The sequence below is a fragment of the Anas acuta genome, chromosome 33, assembly GCF_963932015.1.
Source record: "Anas acuta chromosome 33, bAnaAcu1.1, whole genome shotgun sequence".
Classification (NCBI taxonomy): domain Eukaryota; kingdom Metazoa; phylum Chordata; class Aves; order Anseriformes; family Anatidae; genus Anas; species Anas acuta.
Window position 1 is genome coordinate 443,957 of NC_089011.1, and position 24,237 is coordinate 468,193.

General features: G+C 59.4%; 1 protein-coding gene across 1 annotated transcript in view; it reads right to left on the reverse strand.

Moving 5' to 3' along the window:
• The window catches only part of LOC137846524 (E3 ubiquitin-protein ligase BRE1B-like), a 46,115-nt gene that overhangs the window by 21,223 nt on the left and 655 nt on the right, over positions 1–24,237 (reverse strand). The window contains 7 exon segments of the mRNA XM_068664539.1: positions 983–1,118; positions 7,141–7,320; positions 14,730–14,849; positions 15,978–16,052; positions 18,716–18,862; positions 21,304–21,416; positions 23,390–23,558. Coding sequence (XP_068520640.1) covers positions 983–1,118; positions 7,141–7,320; positions 14,730–14,849; positions 15,978–16,052; positions 18,716–18,862; positions 21,304–21,416; positions 23,390–23,558 — 940 coding nt within the window.

Sequence of the window (24,237 nt, forward strand, 5' to 3'; positions counted from 1 at the left end):
TGATGGGTTCATGGAGAAGATGGAAGACCAACCCCAAGAGGTCTCCAACCCCATGTTGGAGTTGGGTTGGGTCATGAAGAGGAGACAAAGAGGGACCAGAGCATCTTGGGGTGTTCCCATAGGTGGTGGGACCACGGAGAAGGTGGAAGACCAACCCCAAGAGGCCCCCAACCTCCATGTTGGTGTTGGGTTGGGTCATAAAGAGGAGATGAAGAGGGACCAGAGCGTCCTGGGGTGTTCCCATGGAGGAATGGAGATGATGGGTTCATGGAGACGGTGGAGGACCAACCCCAAGAGGTCTCCAACCACCATGTTGGTGTTGGTTTGGGTCATAAACAGGAGATGAAGAGGAACCAGAGCGTCTTTATGGAGGAACATTGGTGGTGGGACCATGGAGGGGGTGGAGGACCAACCCCAAGAGGTCTCCAACCCCATGTTGAAGTTGGGTTGGGTCATAAAGAGTGGTCAAAGAGGGATGAGAGCATCTCAAGGTGTTCCCATGGAAGAACATCGGTGGTGGGACCATGGAGAAGGTGGAAAACCAACCCAAAGAAGCTTCCAACCACCATGATGGAGTTGGGTTGGGTCATGAACAGGAGATGAAGAGGAACCAGAGCGTCTTTATGGAGGAACATTGGTGGTGGGACCATGGAGAAGATGGAAGACCAACCCCAAGAGGCCTCCAACCTCCATGATGGTGTTGGGTTGGGTCATAAAGAGGAAATTAAGAAGGACCAGAGCGTCTTGGGGTGTTCCCATAGGTGGTGGGACCATGGAGAAGATGGAAAACCAACCCAAAGAAGCTTCCAACCTCCATATTGGAGTTGGGTTGGGTCATGAAGAGGAGATGAAGAGGGACCAGAGCGTCTTGGGGTGTTCCCATAGGTGGTGGGACCATGGAGAAGATGGAAGACCAACCCCACGAGGCCCCCAACCCCCTGGGGTCCCGGAGGGGAGCTGAGGAAGGCCCCGAGGGGCTCACCCGCCTGCTCGTTGGCCGCCAGGTTCTGCTCGAACTCGATGCGCAGCATCTCGTACTCCTTGCGCACCTGGGCCAGCGTGTCCTCCAGCTGGATCACCTCCGTCCGCAGCCGCTTCTGCACCCCCAGCTCGTCGCTCTGCGAAGGGGGAGGAGGAGGAGGAGGAGGAAGGATGAGGAGGAGGAGGAGGAGGAGGAGGAAGGATGGGGAGGACATGTGGGGGATGTGGAGGTCAAGGAGGATGTGGAGGATGAGGAGTACGCGGAAGATAGGGTGAAGGATGAGGAAGGACACATGGGGGACATGGAGGTCAAAGAGGATGAGGAGGGATGAGGAAGGACACGTGGGGGACGTGGAGGTCAAGGAGGACATAGGGATATGGAGGACAAGGAGGATGAGGAGGGACGAGGAAGGACGTGGAGGACACGTGGACATGGAGAACAAAGAGGATGAGGAGGACGTAGAAGATAAGGAGGATGGAGAGAAGGTGGAGGACATGGAGGGATGAGGAGGACGTGGAGGATGAGGAGGGACGGGGAAGGACGTGGAGGACATGGAGGATGAGGAGGGACAGGAAAGGACATGGAGGACGTGGAGGAGGAGAAGGGATGAGGAAGGACGTGGAGGACGTGGACATGGAGGACATGGAGGTCAAGGAGGACGTGGAGGACGTAGGGATATGGAGGACGTAGAGGATGAGGAGGGACAAGGAAGGATGTGGAGGACACGTGGACATGGAGGACACAGGAATATGGAGGACGTGGAGGATGAGGAGGGATGAGGAAGGACGTGGAGGATGAGGAGGACATAGAGATATGGAGGACGTAGAGGATGAGGAGGGATGAGGAAGGACGTGGAGGACACGTGGGGGACGTGGAGGTCAAGGAGGGACGAGGGGGACAAAGAAGCCATGGAGAACATGGAGGATGAGGAGGACATAGGGATATGGAGGATGAGGAGGATGAGGAGGGACGAGGAAGGACATAGCGGACACGGGGACATGGAGGACATAGAGGGACGAGGAGGACATGGGGATATGGAGGACGAGGAGGATGAGGAGGGACGGGAAAGGACATGGGGGACATGGAAATATGGAGGACAAGGAGGATGAGGAGGGAGGAGGAAGGACATGGAGGACACATTGGGGACATGGAGGACAAAGAGGACGTGGAGGATGAGGATGGTCGAGGAAGGACGTGGAGGTCAAGGAGGATGAGGAGGGACGAGGAAGGACGAGGAAGGACATAGAGGACACGTGGACATGGAGGACATAGAGGGACGAGGAGGACATAGGGATATGGAGGACGAGGAGGATGAGGAGGGACGAGGAAGGATGTGGAGGACACGTGGGGGACGTGGAGGTCAAGGAGGACACAGAAGCCATGGAGGACGTGGAGGATGAGGAGGGACGAGGAAGGACGTGGAGGACACATGGACATGGAGGATGAGGAGGATGTGGAGGACAGAAGATACAGAGGATGGAGGGAACGTGGAGGATGAGGAGGATGAGGAGGGAGGAGGAAGGACATGGAGGACACGTTGGGGACACGGAGGACAAAGAGGATGAGGAGGGACGAGGAAGGACGAGGAGACCCCCCAACCCAACCCAACCCCACACCCCCCGTGCCATTTTGGCCACCCAACATTTGCCCACCCCCCCCCTAGAAGGACCTCAAGGACACCCCGAAGGCCACCGTTGGGGCCACCTTGGGGCCACCTTGGGGCCACCTCGGGACCACCTCGGGGCCACCTCGGGGACACCTCGGGGACACCTCGGGGCCACCTCGGGACCACCTCGGGACCACCTTGGGGACACCTCGGGGACACCTCGGGGCCACCTCGGGGCCACCTCGGGGCCACCTCGGGGACACCTCGGGGACACCTTGGGGCCACCTCGGGGACACCTCGGGGAAACCTTGGGGCCACCTCGGGGAAACCTTGGGGCCACCTCAGGGAAACCTCGGGGAAACCTTGGGGCCACCTTGGGGCCACCTCAGGGACACCTCGGGGACACCTCGGGGACACCTCGGGGACACCTCCGGGGCCACCTCGGGACCACCTCGGGACCACCTTGAGGCCACCTTGGGGCCACCTCGGGGAAACCTTGGGGCCACCTCGGGACCACCTCGGGGCCACCTTGGGACCACCTCGGGGCCACCTCGGGACCATCTCGGGACCACCTCGGGGACACCTCGGGACCACCTTGGGGACACCTCGGGGCCACCTTGGGGACACCTCGGGACCACCTTGGGGACACGTTGGGGAAACCTTGGGGCCACCTCGGGGCCACCTCGGGACCACCTCGGGGCCACGTTGGGGAAACCTTGGGGCCACCTCAGGGCCACCTCGGGACCACTTCGGGACCACGTTGGGGAAACCTTGGGGCCACCTCAGGGAAACCTTGGGGCCACCTCGGGGAAACCTCGGGGAAACCTTGGGGACACCTCGGGGCCACCTCGGGGCCACCTCGGGGACACCCTGGGGCCACCTCGGGACCACCTTGGGACCACCTCGGGGCCACCTCGGGGAAACCTTGGGGCCACCTCGGGGCCACCTCTGGACCACCTCGGGGCCACCTCAGGGCCACCTCGGGGCCACCTTGGGGACACCTCGGGACCACGTTGGGGCCACCTCGGGACCACCTCGGGGCCACCCCGGGGCCACCTCGGGGCCACCTTGGGGCCACCCCGGGACCACCTTGGGGGCACCTCGGGGACACCTCGGGACCACCTCAGGGCCACCTCGGGACCACCTCGGGGCCACCTCAGGGCCACCTCGGGACCACCTTGGGGACACCTCGGGACCACCTTGGGGACACGTTGGGGAAACCTTGGGGCCACCTCGGGGCCACCTCGGGACCACCTCGGGGCCACCTCGGGGACACCTCGGGGACACCTTGGGGCCACCTCAGGGCCACCTCGGGACCACTTCGGGACCACGTTGGGGAAACCTTGGGGCCACCTCAGGGAAACCTTGGGGCCACCTCGGGGAAACCTCGGGGAAACCTTGGGGACACCTCGGGACCACCTCGGGGCCACCTTGGGACCACCTCGGGGCCACCTCGGGACCATCTCGGGACCACCTCGGGGACACCTCGGGACCACCTTGGGGACACCTCGGGGCCACCTTGGGGACACCTCGGGACCACCTTGGGGACACGTTGGGGAAACCTTGGGGCCACCTCGGGGCCACCTCGGGACCACCTCGGGGCCACGTTGGGGAAACCTTGGGGCCACCTCAGGGCCACCTCGGGACCACTTCGGGACCACGTTGGGGAAACCTTGGGGCCACCTCAGGGAAACCTTGGGGCCACCTCGGGGAAACCTCGGGGAAACCTTGGGGACACCTCGGGGCCACCTCGGGGAAACCTCGGGGAAACCTTGGGGACACCTCGGGGCCACCTCGGGGCCACCTCGGGGACACCCTGGGGCCACCTCGGGACCACCTTGGGACCACCTCGGGGCCACCTCGGGGAAACCTTGGGGCCACCTCGGGGCCACCTCTGGACCACCTCGGGGCCACCTCAGGGCCACCTCGGGGCCACCTTGGGGACACCTCGGGACCACGTTGGGGCCACCTCGGGACCACCTCGGGGCCACCCCGGGGCCACCTCGGGGCCACCTTGGGGCCACCCCGGGACCACCTTGGGGGCACCTCGGGGACACCTCGGGACCACCTCAGGGCCACCTCGGGACCACCTCGGGGCCACCTCAGGGCCACCTCGGGACCACCTTGGGGACACCTCGGGACCACCTTGGGGACACGTTGGGGAAACCTTGGGGCCACCTCGGGGCCACCTCGGGACCACCTCGGGGCCACCTCGGGGACACCTCGGGGACACCTTGGGGCCACCTCAGGGCCACCTCGGGACCACTTCGGGACCACGTTGGGGAAACCTTGGGGCCACCTCGGGGAAACCTCGGGGAAACCTTGGGGACACCTCGGGGCCACCTCGGGGACACCCTGGGGCCACCTCGGGACCACCTTGGGACCACCTCGGGGCCACCTCGGGGAAACCTTGGGGCCACCTCGGGGCCACCTCTGGACCACCTCGGGGCCACCTCAGGGCCACCTCGGGGCCACCTTGGGGACACCTCGGGACCACGTTGGGGCCACCTCGGGACCACCTCGGGGCCACCCCGGGGCCACCTCGGGGCCACCTTGGGGCCACCCCGGGACCACCTTGGGGGCACCTCGGGGACACCTCGGGACCACCTCAGGGCCACCTCGGGACCACCTCGGGGCCACCTCAGGGCCACCTCGGGACCACCTTGGGGACACCTCGGGACCACCTTGGGGACACGTTGGGGAAACCTTGGGGCCACCTCGGGGCCACCTCGGGACCACCTCGGGGCCACCTCGGGGACACCTCGGGGACACCTTGGGGCCACCTCAGGGCCACCTCGGGACCACTTCGGGACCACGTTGGGGAAACCTTGGGGCCACCTCAGGGAAACCTTGGGGCCACCTCGGGGAAACCTCGGGGAAACCTTGGGGACACCTCGGGACCACCTCGGGGCCACCTTGGGACCACCTCGGGGCCACCTCGGGACCATCTCGGGACCACCTCGGGGACACCTCGGGACCACCTTGGGGACACCTCGGGGCCACCTTGGGGACACCTCGGGACCACCTTGGGGACACGTTGGGGAAACCTTGGGGCCACCTCGGGGCCACCTCGGGACCACCTCGGGGCCACGTTGGGGAAACCTTGGGGCCACCTCAGGGCCACCTCGGGACCACTTCGGGACCACGTTGGGGAAACCTTGGGGCCACCTCAGGGAAACCTTGGGGCCACCTCGGGGAAACCTCGGGGAAACCTTGGGGACACCTCGGGGCCACCTCGGGGCCACCTCGGGGACACCCTGGGGCCACCTCGGGACCACCTTGGGACCACCTCGGGGCCACCTCGGGGAAACCTTGGGGCCACCTCGGGGCCACCTCTGGACCACCTCGGGGCCACCTCAGGGCCACCTCGGGGCCACCTTGGGGACACCTCGGGACCACGTTGGGGCCACCTCGGGACCACCTCGGGGCCACCCCGGGGCCACCTCGGGGCCACCTTGGGGCCACCCCGGGACCACCTTGGGGGCACCTCGGGGACACCTCGGGACCACCTCAGGGCCACCTCGGGACCACCTCGGGGCCACCTCAGGGCCACCTCGGGACCACCTTGGGGACACCTCGGGACCACCTTGGGGACACGTTGGGGAAACCTTGGGGCCACCTCGGGGCCACCTCGGGACCACCTCGGGGCCACCTCGGGGACACCTCGGGGACACCTTGGGGCCACCTCAGGGCCACCTCGGGACCACTTCGGGACCACGTTGGGGAAACCTTGGGGCCACCTCGGGGAAACCTCGGGGAAACCTTGGGGACACCTCGGGGCCACCTCGGGGACACCCTGGGGCCACCTCGGGACCACCTTGGGACCACCTCGGGGCCACCTCGGGGAAACCTTGGGGCCACCTCGGGGCCACCTCTGGACCACCTCGGGGCCACCTCAGGGCCACCTCGGGGCCACCTTGGGGACACCTCGGGACCACGTTGGGGCCACCTCGGGACCACCTCGGGGCCACCCCGGGGCCACCTCGGGGCCACCTTGGGGCCACCCCGGGACCACCTTGGGGGCACCTCGGGGACACCTCGGGACCACCTCAGGGCCACCTCGGGACCACCTTGGGGACACCTCGGGGCCACCTTGGGGCCACCTCGGGGCCACCTCGGGGCCACCTCGGGGAAACCTCGGGGCCACCTCGGGGACACCTTGGGGACACCCTGGGGCCACCTCGGGGCCACCTCGGGGAAACCTTGGGACCACCTCGGGGCCACCTCGGGGCCACCTTGGGGCCACCTCGGGGCCACCCCGGGACCACCTCGGGACCACCTCGGGACCACCTTGGGGCCACCTCGGGGCCACCTCGGGGCCACCTCGGGACCACGTTGGGGAAACCTTGGGGCCACCTCGGGACCACCTCGGGGCCACCTTGGGGCTACGTTGGGGACACCTTGGGGCCACCTTGGGGCCACCTCAGGGAAACTTTGGGGCCACCTCGGGGAAACCTCGGGGAAACCTTGGGGCCACCTCGGGGCTACCTCGGGACCACCTCGGGACCACCTTGGGGCCACCCTGGGGACACCCTGGGGACATTCCCCTGACCTCCATGTGCTCGATGTGGCGCAGGTGACTGTTCTTGGTGGCCAGGAGCAGGGCGCGGGCCTCGTCCAGCTGCGTCTTCACCTGGAGGCTCTCGTGGTAGAGCAGCGAGAACTGCGACTGCAGCACCTTGTACTCCAGCGTCTCCTTCACCGCCTCCTCCGGCAGCGAGTGCAGGGCCACCTGGGGGGGGGGACACAACCCCAAAATGTCCCCAAGGTGTCACCTCCTCCCAACGTTCGTATCACCAACATTCGGGATGTCCCCAATGGCTACGACGTAGCCAACGCGGCCAATTTCATGGCGTCCCCCCAAATTTTGCCATTTTCCCCATTATCTACGATGTCCCCAATGTCTACGATGTCCCCAATGTCTACGATGTCCCCAGCGTTCATATCGCCAAGATTCAGGATGTCCCCAATGTCTACGGTGTCCCCAACGCGGCCAATTTCATGGCGTCCCCCCCAAATTTGCCATTTTCCCCATTATCTACGACGTCCCCAATGTCTACGATGTCCCCAATATCTACGATGTCCCCAACGTTCACATCGCCAACGTTTAGAATGTCCCCAATGTCCCCAATGTCCCCAGTATTCATGGCGTCCCCAAAAAATTTGCCATTTTCCCCATTATCTACGATGTCCCCAATGTCTACGATGTCCCCAACTTTCATATCGCCAATGTTTAGGATGTCCCCAATGTCTACGGTGTAGCCAACGCGGCCAATTTCATGGCGTCCCCCCAAAATTTGCCATTTTCCCCATTATCTACGACGTCCCCAATATCTACGATGTCCCCAATCTCTACAGTGTCCCCAAAATCTATGATAACCCCAATATCTAGGATGTCCCCAATGTTCATATCGCCAACATTTAGAATGTCCCCAATGTCTACAATGTCCCCAATATTCATGGCGTCCCCAAAAAATTTGCCATTTTCCCCAATATCTACGATGTCCCCAATCTCTACGATGTCCCCAAAATCTACAGTGTCCCCAATGTCTACGTTGTCCCCAATGTTCATATTGGCCACGTTTAGGATGTCCCCAATGTCTACGGTGTAGCCAACGCGCCCAATTTCATGGCGTCCCCCCCAAATTTGCCATTTTCCCCCATTATCTACAATGTCCCCAATGTCTACGATGTCCCCAAAATCTACGATGTCCCCAACATTCACATCGCCAACATTCGGATGTCCCCAATGTCTACGGTGTTCCCAACGCGGTCAATTTCATGGCGTCCCCCAAAAATTTGACATTTTCGCCATTATCTACGACGTCCCCAATGTCTACGATGTCCCCAATATCTAAAATGCCCCCAAAATCTACAGTGTCCCCAATATCTACGATGTCCCCAACTTTCATATCGCCAACGTTTAGGATGTCCCCAATGTCTATGATGTACCCAATGTGGCCAATTTCATGGCGTCCCCAAAAAATTTGCCATTTTCCCCATTATCTACGACGTCCCCAATGTCTACGATGTCCCCAATATCTAAAATGTCCCCAATGTCTACGATGTCCCCAATGTTCACATCCCCAACATTCGGGATGTCCCCAGTGTCTACGGTGTCGCCAACGCGGCCAATTTCATGGCGTCCCCCCAAAATTTGCCATTTTCCACATTATCTACGACGTCCCCAATATCTACGATGTCCCCAAAATCTACGATATCCCCAATGTCTATGGTGTCCCCAATATCTATGATGTCCCCAATGTCTACGATGTCCCCAATCTCTACGGTGTCCCCAACGTTCACATCACCAACTTTTAGAATGTCCCCAATGTCTACAATGTCCCCAATGTGCCCAATATTCACGGCGTCCCCCAAAAATTTGCCATTTCCTCAATATCTACGATGTCCCCAATGTCTACGATGTCCCCAATATCTACAGTGTCCCCAAAATCTACGATGTCCCCAAAATCTACGGTGTCCCCAAAATCTATGATGTCCCCAGTGTCTACGATGTCCCCAACGTTCATATCGCCAACATTTAGGATGTCCCCAATGTCTACAATGTCCCCAATGCACCCAATATTCATGGTGTCCCCCCAAAATTTGCCATTTTCCCCATTATCTACAACGTCCCCAATGTCTAAAATGTCCCCAATATCTAAAATGTCCCCAATGTCTACGATGTCCCCAATATCTACGACGTCCCCAATGTCTACGATGTCCCCAATGTCTACGATGTCCCCAACGTTCACATCACCAACATTCGGGATGTCCCCAATGTCTACGGTGTAGCCAACGCGCCCAATTTCATGGCGTCCCCAAAAATTTGCCGTTTTCCCCATTATCTACGACATCCCCAATGTCTACGATGTCCCCAAAATCTACGATGTCCCCAATGTCTACGGTGTCCCCAATATCTATGACGTCCCCAATCTCTACGATGTCCCCAACGTTCATATCGCCAACATTCGGGATGTCCCCAATGTCTACGGTGTCCCCAACGCGGCCAATTTCATGGCGTCCCCAAAAATTTGACATTTTCCCCAATATCTACAACGTCCCCAATGTCTACAATGTCCCCAATGTCTACAATGTCCCCAATCTCTACGGTGTCCCCAACGTTCACATCACCAATGTTTAGAATGTCCCCAATGTCTACAATGTCCCCAATGCACCCAATTTCATGGCGTCCCCAAAAAATTTGCCATTTTCCCCATTATCTACGATGTCCCCAATATCCACGATGTCCCCAAAATCTACGACGTCCCCAAATGTCTACAATGTCCCCAAAATCTATGATGTCCCCAATGTCTACGATGTCCCCAACGTTCATATTGCCAAGATTCAGGATGTCCCCAATGTCTACGGTGTAGCCAACGCGGTCAATTTCATGGCGTCCCCCAAAAATTTGACATTTTCCCCATTATCTACCATGTCCCCAATATCTATGATGTCCCCAAAATCTACGGTGTCCCCAATGTCTACGATGTCCCCAAAATCTACGATGTCCCCAACGTTCATATTGCCAAGATTCAGGATGTCCCCAATGTCTACGGTGTAGCCAACGCGCCCAATTTCATGGCGTCCCCCCAAAATTTGCCATTTTCCCCATTATCTACGACGTCCCCAATGTCTACGGTGTCCCCAATGTCTACGATGTCCCCAATATCTACGATGTCCCAATATCTACGATGTCCCCAAACGTTCACATTCACCAACATTTAGGATGTCCCCAATGTCTAACGGTGTCCCCAACACGGCCAATTCATGGCGTCCCCAAAAATTTGCCATTTTCCCCATTATCTACAACGTCCCCAATGTCTATGGTGTCCCCAATCTCCTACGATGTCCCCAACGTTCACATCACCAACGTTTAGAATGACCCCGATGTCTACGGTGTAGCCAACGCGGACCAATTTCATGGCGTCCCCCCCCAAAATTTGCCATTTTCCCAATATCTACAACGTCCCCAATGTCTACGATGTCCCCAGTGTCTACGGTGTCCCCAACGTTCGCATCACCAACGTTTAGGATGTCCCCAATGTCTTATGATGTACCCCAACGTGCCCAATATTCATGGCGTCCCCAAAAAATTTGCCATTTTCCCATTATCTACGATGTCCCCAATGTCTACGGTGTCCCCAATATCTACGGTGTCCCCAATGTCTACGATGTCCCCAAAATCTACGATGTCCCCACCGTTCGCATCACCAACATTCGGGATGTCCCCGATGGCTACGGTGTCCCCAACGCGGTCAATTTCATGGCGTCCCAAAAAAATTTGCCATTTCCATTATCTACCATGTCCCCAATGTCTACGATGTCCCCAATATCTAAAATGTCCCCAATATCTATGACGTCCCCAATCTCTACGATGTCCCCAACGTTCACATCACCAACGTTTAGGATGTCCCCAGTGTCTACGGTGTCCCCAACGCGGCCAATTTCATGGCATCCCCCCAAAATTTGACATTTTCCCCATTATCTACAACGTCCCCAATGTCTACGATGTCCCCAATGTCTACGATGTCCCCAATATCTACGATGTCCCCAAATGTCTAGGATGTCCCCAATATCTATGACGTCCCCAATGTCTACGATGTCCCCAATGTCTACGGTGTCCCCAATGTCTACGATGTCCCCAACGTTCACATCACCAACATTTAGGATGTCCCCAATGTCTACGGTGTCCCCAACACGGCCAATTTCATGGCGTCCCCCAAAAATTTGCCATTTTCCCCCAATATCTACAGTGTCCCCAATGTCTACGATGTCCCCAATCTCTACGGTGTCCCCAATATCTACAATGTCCCCAATGTCTACGATGTCCCCAATATCTACGATGTCCCCAACGTTCACATCAACAACGTTTAGGATGTCCCCAATGTCTACGGTGTAGCCAACGCGCCCAATTTCATGGCGTCCCCCCAAAAATTTGCCATTTTCCCCCATTATCTACAATGTCCCCAATGTCTACGATGTCCCCAATGTCTAAAATGTCCCCAATGTCTACGGTGTCCCCAAAATCTATGATGTCCCCAACGTTCACATCACCAACGTTAGAATGTCCCCAATGTCTACAATGTCCCCAATATTCATGGCGTCCCCCAAAAATTTGCCATTTCCTCAATATCTACGACGTCCCCAATATCTACGACGTCCCCAATATCTAAAATGTCCCCAATGTCTACGGTGTCCCCAACGTTCACATCACCAACGTTTAGAATGTCCCCCAATGTCTACGATGTCCCCAATATCTAAAATGTCCCCAAAATCTACGATGTCCCAATATCTATGATGTCCCCAATATCTACGATGTCCCCAATCTCTACGATGTCCCCAACGTTCATATCGCCAACATTCAGGATGTCCCCAATGTCTACAATGTCCCCAACGCGGCCAATTTCATGGTGTCCCCAAAAATTTGCCATTTTCCCCATTATCTACGACGTCCCCAATGTCTACGGTGTCCCCAATATCTACGGTGTCCCCAATGTCTACGATGTCCCCAAAATCTACGATGTCCCCACCGTTCGCATCACCAACATTCGGGATGTCCCCGATGGCTACGGTGTCCCCAACGCGGTCAATTTCATGGCGTCCCCAAAAAATTTGCCATTTTCCCCATTATCTACCATGTCCCCAATGTCTACGATGTCCCCAATATCTAAAATGTCCCCAATATCTAAAATGTCCCCAATCTCTACGATGTCCCCAACGTTCATATCGCCAACATTTGGGATGTCCCCATTGTCTATGATGTACCCAATGCGGCCAATTTCATGGCGTCCCCAAAAAATTTGCCATTTCCCCAATATCTACGATGTCCCCAACATCTACGATGTCCCCAACATCTACGGTGTCCCCAATGTCTACGGTGTCCCCAATATCTACGGTGTCCCCAATGTCTACAATGTCCCCAAAATCTACGATGTCCCCAACGTTCGCATCACCAACATTCGGGATGTCCCCGATGGCTACGGTGTCCCCAACACGGCCAATTTCATGGCGTCCCCAAAAAATTTGCCATTTCCCCATTATCTACGGTGTCCCCAATGTCTACAATGTCCCCAAAATCTACGACGTCCCCAAAATCTACGATGTCCCCAATGTCTACGATGTCCCCAACGTTCATATCACCAACGTTTAGAATGTCCCCAATGTCTACGGTGTCCCCAACGCGCCCAATTTCATGGCGTCCCCCAAAAATTCGCCATTTTCCCCATTATCTACGACATCCCCAATCTCTACGATGTCCCCAATGTCTACGATGTCCCCAATGTCTACAATGTCCCCAATCTCTACGATGTCCCCAACGTTCATATCGCCAAGATTTAGGATGTCCCCAACGTCTACGGTGTAGCCAACGCGGCCAATTTCATGGCGTCCCCCCAAAATTTGACATTTTCCCCATTATCTACGACGTCCCCAATATCTACGATGTCCCCAATATCTAAAATGTCCCCAATGTCTAAGGTGTCCCCAATATCTATGATGTCCCCAAAATCTATGATGTCCCCAATGTCTACGATGTCCCCAACGTTCACATCGCCAACATTCGGGATGTCCCCAATGTCTACGGTGTCCCCAACGCGGCCAATTTCATGGCGTCCCCCAAAAATTTGACATTTTCCCCATTATCTACGATGTCCCCAATATCTATGATGTCCCCAAAGGCCACCATGACCCCAAAATTCGTGACGTCCCCCAAATTTACAGCCCCGACACCCCAACATTCACCGTTTCCCCAATATTTATGATGTCCCCAATGCTGATGACCCCAACGTTGACGATGTCCCCAACATTGATGTCCCCAACGTTGACCCCAATGTTGACAATGACCCCCCCACTGTCCCCAACACCCCCCCGCAATGTCCCCAACGCCCCCTCCAATGTCCCCAACGCCCCCCCAAATGCCCCCAACGCCCCCCCAATTGTCCCCAACACCCCCCAATTGTCCCTAACGCTCCCCCCCAATAACCCCAATGCCCCCCAATTCTCCCCAACGCTCCCCCCAATGACCCCAACGCCCCCCCCAATGTCCCCAACAACCCCCCAATGTCCCCAACGATCCCCCCAATGTCCCCAACGCCCCCCCAAATGCCCCCCAATTGTCCCCAATGCCCCCCAAATGTCCCCAACGCCCCCCAATTTTCCCCAACACCCCCCCAATGTCCCCAATGACCCCCCAATGTCCCCCAATTGTCCCCAACGCCCCCCCCAAATGTCCCCAACGCCCCTCCCAATGTCCCCAACGCCCCCCCAATTATCCCCAACGCTCCCCCCAATGTCCCCAACGCCCCCCCCAAATGTCCACAAGGCCCCCCAAATGTCCCCAACACCCCCCCCAAATGTCCCCAATGACCCCCCCAATGTCCCCAATGCCCCCCCAAATGTCCCCAACACCCCCCCCAATGTCCCCAATGACCCCCCAATGTCCCCAATGACCCCCCAATGTCCCCCAAATGTCCCCAACGCCCCCCCCAAATGTCCCCAACACCCCCCCCAATGTCCCCAACACCCCCCCAATGTCCCCAACAACCCTCAAATGTCCCCAATACCCCCCCCAATGTCCCCAACACCCCCCCCAATGTCCCCAACACCCCCCCAAATGTCCCCAACAACCCCCCCAATGACCCCAACGCCCCCCCCAAATGTTCCCAACGCCCCCCCAAATGTCCCCAACGCCCCCCCCAACGCCCCCCAATTGTCCCCAACGCCCCCCCCAATGACCCCAACGCCCCCCCCAAATGTCCCCAACGCCCCCCCAAATGTCCCCAACGCCCCCCCCAATGCCCCCCAATTGTCCCCAACGCCCCCCCAATGTCCCCAACACCCCCCAAATGTCCCCAACACCCCCCCAATGTCCCCAATGACCCCCCAATGTCCCCAATGACCCCCCAATGACCCCAACACCCCCCCAGATGTCCCCAACGCCCCCCCAATGACCCCAACGCCCCCCCAGATGTCCCCAACACCTCCCCCAATGTCCCCAACAACCCCCAAATGACCCCAACGATCCCCCCCAATGTCCCCAACGCCCCCCAAATGTCCCCAACGCCCCCCCAAATGTCCCCAACGCCCCCCCCAAATGTCCCCAACACCCCCCCAATGTCCCCAAGGCCCCCCCGGGGTCACCTTGAGGCGCTCGTGTCCCCTGACGGCCTGCTGGAGCTCCTGCTGCAGCTTCTCCAGCTCGGCCATGCGGCTGTTGGCCAGCTCCTGGTTCCCCTCCAGCTCCGCGTTCAGCATCTCAAACTTTGGGGGGGGACACCCCAAAACCAGGGGGTCACCCCCAAAAACCAGGGGGTCACCCCCAAACACAACAACCCCACCCCTAAAGGGCCCCAAACCCGGCCCAGGGTCCCCCAAACCCCCTCGAGATACCCCAAAACCTCCCCAAGAGGTCCTCAGGGTCCCCCAAAACCCCTCGAGATACCCCAAAACTTCTCCAAGGTGCCCCAAGAGGTCCTCAGGGTCCCCCAAAATCCCTCAAAATCCCCCCCAAAACCCAACCAAGGTCCCCCCAAAAACCCCCCAAGAGTCCCTCAGGATCCCCCAAAATCCCTCAAAATCCCCCCCAAAACCCAACCAAGGTCCCCCCAAAACCCCCAAGAGCCCCTCAGGGTCCCCCAAACCCCCTCAAGATCCCCCAAAAACCCAACCAAGATCCCCCCAAAACCCCCAAGAGCCCCTCAGGGTCCCCCAAAACCCCTCAAGATGCCCCCAAAATCCTCCAAGAGCCCCTCAGGGTCCCCCAAAACCCCTCAAGATGCCCCCAAAACCCAACCAAGATCCCCCATGAGCTCCTCAGGGTCCCCTAAATCTACCCCAAACCCTCCAAGAGTCCCTCAGGTTCCCCCAAAACCCCTCAAGATGCCCCCAAAATCCTCCAAGAGCCCCTCAGGGTCCCCCCAAAACCCCTCAAGATGCCCCCAAAACCCAACCAAGATCCCCCATGAGCTCCTCAGGGTCCCCCAAATCCACCCCAAACCCTCCAAGAGTCCCTCAGGGTCCCCCCAAAACCCCTCAAGATGCCCCCAAAATCCTCCAAGAGCCCCTCAGGGTCCCCCAAAACCCCTCAAGATGCCCCCAAAATCCTCCAAGAGCCCCTCAGGGTCCCCCAAAACCCTCAAGATGCCCCCAAAACCCAACCAAGATCCCCCCAAAACCCCCCAAGACCCCCTCAGGGTCCCCCCAAAACCCCTCAAGATGCCCCCAAAATCCTCCACGAGCCCCTCAGGGTCCCCCAAAACCCCTCAGGATGCCCCCAAAACCCAACCAAGATCCCCCCAAAACCCCCCAAGACCCCCTCAGGGTCCCCCAAACCCCCTCAAGATCCCCCAAAACCCCCCAAAACCCCCAAATTCCCCGTCCCCCCCTCACCTTCTGCATGCTGAGCGTGATCTGTCCCCCCTGGAAGCCCCCGGAGCTGCCGGAGCCGTAGGAGCCTGAGGTGAGCTGGGGGGGGACAAGGGGACGTTGGGGACACCGGGGGGACATTGGGGGACCCCAAGTGACGTCACATGACCCAAGGGACCCCAAATGACGTCACAAGACCCTCAAATGACCCCAAGGGACATGGGAGGACCTCAAGGAACACGACGCGACCCAAATAATGAAGAGTGACCCCAAGTGACGTCATGGGACCCAAGTGACATCACAAGACCCAAGTGACCCCAAGGGACATGGGGGGGGACCTCAAGTGACATCACAAGACCCAAGGGACCCCAAATGACGTCACAAGACCCCAGTGACCCCAAGGGACGTGGGAGGACCTCAAGGAACACGACGTGACCCAAGTGCCGTAGAGCGACCCCAAGTGACGTCATGGGACCCAAGTGACATCACGACACCCAAGTGACCCCAAGGGACATGGGGGGACCCCAAGTGACATCACAAGACCCAAGGGACCCCAAGTGACGTCACAAGACCCCAGTGACCCCAATGGACATGGGAGGACCTCAAGGAACACAACACGACCGAAGTCCCGTAGAGCGACCCCAAGTGACGTCACGGGACCCAAATGACCCCAAGGGACATGGGGGGGACCTCAAGTGACGTCACAAGACCCCAATGACCACAGTGACCCCAAGGGACATGGGAGAACCTCAAGGAACACGACGCGACCCAAGTGCCGTAGAGCGACCCCAAGTGACATCATGGGACCCAAGTGACCCCAAGTGACGTCACATGACCTAAGTGACACCAAGGGACATGGGGGGACCTCAGGTGACATCACAAGACCCAAGGGACCCCAAATGACATCACAAGACCCTCAAATGACCCCAAGAGACATGGGAGAACCTCAAGGAACACGACGCGACCCAAGTCCCGTAGAGCGACCTCAAGTGACGTCATGGGACCCAAGTGACCCCAAGGGACATGGGGGGACCTCAAGTGACATCACAAGACCAAAATGACCCCCAAATGACATCACGAGACCCCAGTGACCCCAAATGACGTCACCAGACCCTCAAATGACCCCAAGGGACATGGGAGGACCTCAAGGAACACGACGCGACCCAAGTCCCATAGAGCGACCCCAAGTGACATCATGGGACCCAAGTGACCCCAAGTGACGTCACAAGACCCAAGTGACCCCAAGGGACATGGGGGGACCCCAAGTGACATCACAAGACCCAAGGGACCCCAAATGACGTCACAAGACCCTCAAATGACCCCAAGGGACATGGGAGGGCCTCAAGGAACACGACGTGACCCAAGTCCCGTAGAGCGACCCCAAGTGACATCATGAGACCCAAGTGACCCCAAATGACGTCATGAGATCCAAGTGACCCCAAGGGACATGGGGGGACCTCAGGTGACATCCCAAGACCCAAATAACCCCAAATGACCCCAGTGACCCCAAGGGATGTGGGAGAACCTCAAGGAACACGATGTGACCCAAGTCCTGTAGAACGACCCCAAGTGACATCATGGGACCCAAGTGACCCCAAGGGACATGGGGGGACCTCAGGTGACATCCCAAGACCCAAGGGACCCCAAATGACGTCACAAGACCCCAATGACCCCAAGAGACATGGAAAGACCTCAAGAAACACGACATGACCCAAGTGACAAAGAGCAACCCCAAGTGACGTCATGGGACCCAAGTGACATCACAAGACCCAAGTGACCCCAAGGGACATGGGGGGACACTGGGGGACCTCAAGTGACATCCCAAGACCCAAATGACCCCAAATGACCCCAGTGACCCTAAGGGACATAGGAGAACCTCAAGGAACACGACACAACCCAAGTCCCGTAGAGCGACCCCAAGTGACATCATGGGACCCAAGTGACGTCACAAGACCCAAGAGACCCCAAATGACGTCATGAGACCCAAGTGACCCCAAGGGACATAGGGGGACCTCAGGTGACATCACATGACCCAAGGGACCCCAAATGATGTCACCAGACCCCGGTGACCCCAAGGGACATGGGGGAACCTCAAGGAACACGACGCGACCCAAGTCCCGTAGAGCGACCCCAAGTGACGTCATGGGACCCAAGTGACCCCAAGGGACATGGGGGGACCTCAAGTGACATCCCAAGACCCAAGGGACCCCAAATGACGTCACAAGACCCTCAAATGACACCAAGGGACATGGGGAGGACCTCAAGGAACACGACGCGACCCAAGTGCTGTAGAGCGACCCCAAGTGACGTCATGGGACCCAAGTGACATCACAAGACCCGAGTGACCCCAAGGGACATGGGGGGACACTGGGGGACCTCAAGTGACATCACATGACCCAGGGGACCCCAAATGACCCCAGTGACCCCAAGGGACATGGGAGAACCTCAAGGAACACGACGCGACCCAAGTGCCGTAGAGCGACCCCAAGTGACATCATGAGACCCAAGTGACATCATGAGACCCAAGTGACCCCAAGTGACGTCACAAAGGACACAGGGACAATGGGGGACCTCAAGTGACGTCACAAGACCCCAGTGACCCCAAGGGACGTGGGAGAGCCTGAAGGAACACGACACAACCCAAGTGCCGTAGAGCGACCCCAAGTGACGTCACGAGACCCAAGTGACATCATGAGACCCAAGTGACCCCAAAAGGGACAGGGGGGGTCCCCGAGGTGGGGGGGTCCCCGAGGGGGTGTCACCTGCTCGAGCGCCTCGGCCAGGTGCCGGTCCAGCCGCCCCTCGCGCTTGCGGAGCTTGGCGCTGTCCCACTGCAGCCCCTCCACCGTGGTGCCCATCTCCAGCACCTTGGTCTCGGCCGACGTCGCCTTGTCCTGCAGCTCCGCCAGCTGGGGGGGGGGGACGGGGACATCGTGTGACACAGGTGACGTCATCGCGTGACACAGGTGACGTCATCCCGTCAAGAGGTGATGTCATCGCGTCAAGGTGACGTCATCGCGCCAAGAGGTGATGTCATCCCATTGGGAGGTGACGTCAACCCATGGGGACATCAGTTGGGTCAACCCAAAGGGACGCGTCATCCCATGGGGACATTGATGACGTCATCCCATGGGGACACTGGTGACGTCATCCCATTGGGACATTGGTGACATCATCCCATTGGGAGGTGACGTCAACCCATGGGGACATCGGTTGGGTCAACCCATGGGGACGCAACGGCATCCCATGGGGACATTAATGACGTCATCCCATTGGAAAATGACGTCATCTCATGGGGACGTTGGTGACGTCATCCCATTAGGAGATTGATGATGTCATCCCATAGGGTCATTGATGACGTCATTCCATGGGGACATTGGTGACGTCATCCCATTGGAAGATGACGTCAACCCATGGGGACATTGATGACGTCATCCCATGGGGACGTTGGTGACGTCATCTCATTGGGAGGTGACGTCAACCCATGGGGACGTCAGTTGGGTCATCCCATGGGGACACTAATGACGTCATCCCATTGACAGATGACGTCATCCCATTGGGACATTGATGACGTCATCCCGTGGGGACATTGATGACGTCATCATATTGGGAGACTGATGACGTCATGCCGTGGGGACATTGATGACGTCATCCCATTGGGACATTGGTGACGTCATCCCGTGGGGACATTGATGACGTCATCCCATTGGGACATTGATGACGTCAACCCATTGGGACGTTGGTGACGTCATCCCATTGGAAAATGATGTCAACCCATACGGTCATTGATGACGTCATCCCATGGGGACGTTGATGACGTCATTCCATGGGGACATTGATGACGTCATCCCATTGGGACATTGGTGACGTCATTGCACAGGGAGGTGACGTCAACCCATGGGGACATCGGTTGGGTCAACTCATGGGGACACAATGGCATCCCGTGGGGACGTTGGTGACGTCATCCCGTGGGGACATTGATGACGTCATCCCATTGACAAATGACGTCATCCCATGGGGACACTGATGATGTCATTCCATGGGGACATTGATGACGTCATCCCATGGGGACGCTGGTGACGTTGTCCCATTGGGAGGTGATGTCAACCCATGGGGACACTGATGACGTCATCCCGTTAGGAGATTGATGACATCATCCCATGGGGACACCGATGACGTCATTCCATGGGGACGTTGGTGACGTCACCCCATTGGCAGGTGACGTCACCCCACTGGGACGCCGGTGATGTCATCCCGTTGGGACTCGTCGGCATCCCAGTCCTCTCCCAGTGCCCCCCAGTTGCTCCCAGTCCCCTCCTAGTGCTCCCCAGTCCCCTCCAAGCTGTTCCAGTGCCTCGTAATCCACTCCCAGTGCCCTCCAGTTGCTCCAGTGCTCCCCAGTTCCCTCCCAGTGCTCCCCAGTTCCCTCCCAGCACCCCCCAGTTCCCTCCCAGCGCCCTCCAGCTCCCTCCCAGCCGTTCCTAGCGCTCGTAACCTGCTCCTAGTGCCTCCAGTGCCCCCCCAGTGCTCCCCAGTCCTCTCCCAGTTGTTCCCAGTGCCTTGTAATCCACTCCCAGTGCCCCCCAGTCGGTCCCAGTCCCCTCCCAGTGCTCCCCAGTCCTCTCCCAGTTGTTCCCAGTGCTTCATAATCCACTCCCAGTGCCCTCCAGTTGCTCCCAGTGCCCCCAGTTCCCTCCCAGTGCCCTCTAGCTCCCTCCCAGCTGTTCCTAGCGCCTCGTAACCTGCTCCCAGTGCCTCCCAGTGCCCCCCCAGTGCTCCCCAGTCCTTTCCCAGTTGTTCCCAGTGCTTCATAATCCACTCCCAGTGCCCTCCAGTTGCTCCCAGTGCTCCCCAGTTCCCTCCAGCGCCCTCCAGCTCCCTCCCAGCCGTTCCTAGCGCCTCGTAACCTGCTCCCAGCGCCTCCCAGTGCCCCCCCAGTTGCTCCCAGTCCCCTCCCAGTTGTTCCCAGTGCCTCATAATCCACTCCCAGTGCCCTCCAGTTGCTCCAGTGCTCCCCAGTTCCCTCCCAGTGCTCCCCAGTTCCCTCCCAGTGATCCCCAGTTCCCTCCCAGCTGTTCCTAGCGCCTCGTACCTGCTCCAGCGCCTCCCAGTGCCCCCCCAGTTGCTCCCAGTCCCCTCCCAGTTGTTCCCAGTGCCTCATAATCCCCTCCAGTGCCCCCCAGTTGCTCCCAGTGCCTCCCAGTCCCCTCCCAGTTGTTCCCAGTGCCTCGTAATCCACTCCCAATGCCCCCCAGTTCCCTCCCAGCTGTACCTAGCGCCTCGTAACCTGCTCCCAGTGCCTCCCAGTGCCCCCCCAGTGTCTCCCAGTGCCTCCCAGTTTGCCCAGTACCTCCAGGGACACGCGGTGGTGCTTCTCCTGCAGCTGCAGCACCAGGTCCTGCAGGCGCCGGTGCTCCCGGAGCAGCTCCCGCAGCAGCGCCCGGCCCGGCTCCCCCAGCTCCGCTGCGGGACGGCGCCGTTGGGGGACCCCAAATCCCCCCCAAATCACCCCAAAAATCCCCAGGGGACACCCCCAAATCCTAAGGGACACCCCCAGAGTCCCCAAATCCCTCCAGGACTCCCCCAGCAGCCCCCCCAAATCCCTGATTCCCTCCTGGGATCACCCCGAATCCCCCCCAGGACCCCCCAAACTCCCCCAAATCTCCCCAAAATGCCCCAAAATCCCCTTAAAGGCCCCAGGGACACCCCAATTCCTAACTGACCCCCCCAGACCCCCAAATCCCCTGACTCCCTCCTGGGACCACCCTAAATCCCCCCCAAACCCCCCTCAACTCCCCCTAGGACCCCTGAAATCCCCCCAAATCCCCTCAGGACCCTCCAACCTTCCCCGAAATACCCCAAAATGATCCCAAATCCCCCCCAAACCCCCTCAGGACCCCCTGAAGGACCCCCCCAATTCCTAACTGACCCCCCCAGAGCCCCAAATCCCCTGATTCCATCCTGGGACCACCCTGAAACCCCCCCTAGCCCCCTAAAGCCCCCCATATCTCCCCCAACTGCCCCTAAATCCCCCTAAACTCACCTGAAATCCCCCTAAACTCCCCAAATCCCCCCCAAACCCCCTCAGGACTCCCCCAAGGACCCCCCAATTCCTGAGCAGCCCCCCAGAGTCCCCCAAATCCCTGATTCCCTCCTGGGACCACCCTGAATCCCCCTAAACCCCCCTCAACTCCCCCTAAGACCCCCTAAACCCCCTCTAGGACCCCCCAACCTTCCCCAAAATCCCCCAAAACCCCCCAAACCCCTCAGGGACCCCCTAAACCCCCCCAGGGACCCCCCCAATTCCTAACTGACCCCCCCAGAGCCCCCAAATCCCTGATTCCCTCCTGGGACCACCCTGAATCCCCCTAAACCCCCCTAAAGCCCCCCATATCCCCCCCAACTCCCCCCAGGACCCCCTAAACCCCCCCTAGGACCCCCCAACCTTCCCCAAAATGCCCCTAAACTCCCCCAAATCCCCCCCAAACCCCCTCAGGACCCCCCCCAGGACCCCCCCAATTCCTAACTGACCTCCCCCAGATCCCCCAAATCCCTGATTCCCTCCTGGGACCACCCTGAATCCCCCCCAAACCCCCCTCAACCCCCCCTAAGACCCCCTAAACCCCCTCTAGGACCCCCCAACCTTCCCCGAAATGCCCCGAAACTCCCCGAAATCCCCTCGGGACCCCCCAGGACCCCCCCCCCGGGCTCACCCCTGGCCGCCAGGCACGCCCCCAGCTCCTGTGTCCTTCGGTGGGCCCCCGCCAGCCCCTCCACATCCCCCAAAACCCCCAAAACCCCCCAGGACCCCCCAAAATCCCCCCAAATCCCCCCCAAACCCCTCAGGACCCCCTAAACCCCCCAGGGACCCCCACCAATTCCTGAGCAGCCCCCCAGAGCCCCCAAATCCCCTGATTCCCTCCTGAGACCACCCTGAATCCCCCCTAAACCCCCCTCAACTCCCCCTAAGACCCCTAAACCCCCTCTAGGACCCCCCAACCTTCCCAAAATCCCCCTAAACTCCCCCAAATCCCCCCAAACCCCCTCAGGACCCCCTGAACGACCCCCCCAAATCCTAACTGACCCCCCCAGACCTCCTGGGACCACCCTGAATCCCCCCTAAACCCCCCTAAAGCCCCCCATATCCCCCCCAACTCCCCTAAATCCCCTAAACTCACCTGAAATCCCCTAAACTCCCCCAAAATGCCCCCAAACCCCCTCGGGACCCCCCCAATTCCTAACTGACCCCCCCCAGAGCCCCCAAATCCCCTGATTCCCTCCTGGGACCACCCTGAATCCCCCCTAAAGCCCCCATATCCCCCCCAACTCCCCCTAAGACCCCTAAACCCCCTCTAGGACCCCCCAACCTTCCCCAAAATGCCCCAAAATCTCCCCAAATCCCCCCCAAACCCCCCCAGGACCCCCCCCGGGCTCACCCCTGGCCGCCAGGCGCGCCCCAGCTCCTGGGTCCTTCGGTGGGCCCCCGCCAGCCCCTCCACATCCCCCAAAACCCCCCAAATCCCCCCAGGTCCCCCCTAAACTCCCCAAGTCCCCCCCAAACCCCCTCAGGGACCCCCTAAACCCCCCCAGGGACCCCCCCAAATCCTAACTGACCCCCCCAAATCCCCTGATTCCTTCCTAGGACCTCCCTGAATCCCCCCTAAACCCCCTCAACTCCCCCTAAGACCCCCTAAACCCCCTCTAGGACCCTCCAACCTTCCCCAAAATGCCCCGAAATGACCCCAAATCCCCCCAAACCCCCTCAGGACCCCCCCAATTCCTAACTGACCCCCCCCAGACCCCCAAATCCCCTGATTCCCTCCTGGGACCACCCTGAATCCCCTCTAAACCCCCCTAAACCCCCCCATATCCCCCCCAACTCCCCCAGGACCCCCTAAACCCCCTCTAGGACCCCCCAACCTTCCCCAAAATGCCCCGAAATGACCCCAAATCCCCTCAGGACCCCCCCAAATCCCCCCCCCCGTGCTCACCCCTGGCCGCCAGGCGCGCCCCCAGCTCCTGTGTCCTTCGGTGGGCCCCCGCCAGCCCCTCCACATCCCCCAAAACCCCCCTAGGACCCCCCAAAATCCCCTCAAATCCCCAAAAAAACCCTCAGCACCCCCCCAAACCCCCTCAGGACCCCTGAAGGACCCCCCCCATTCCTAACTGACCCCCCCAGACCCCCCAAATCCCCTGATTCCCTCCTGGGACCACCCTGATCCCCCCTAAAACCCCCTAAAGCCTCCCATATGCCCCAAATCCCCCTAAACTCACCTGAAATCCC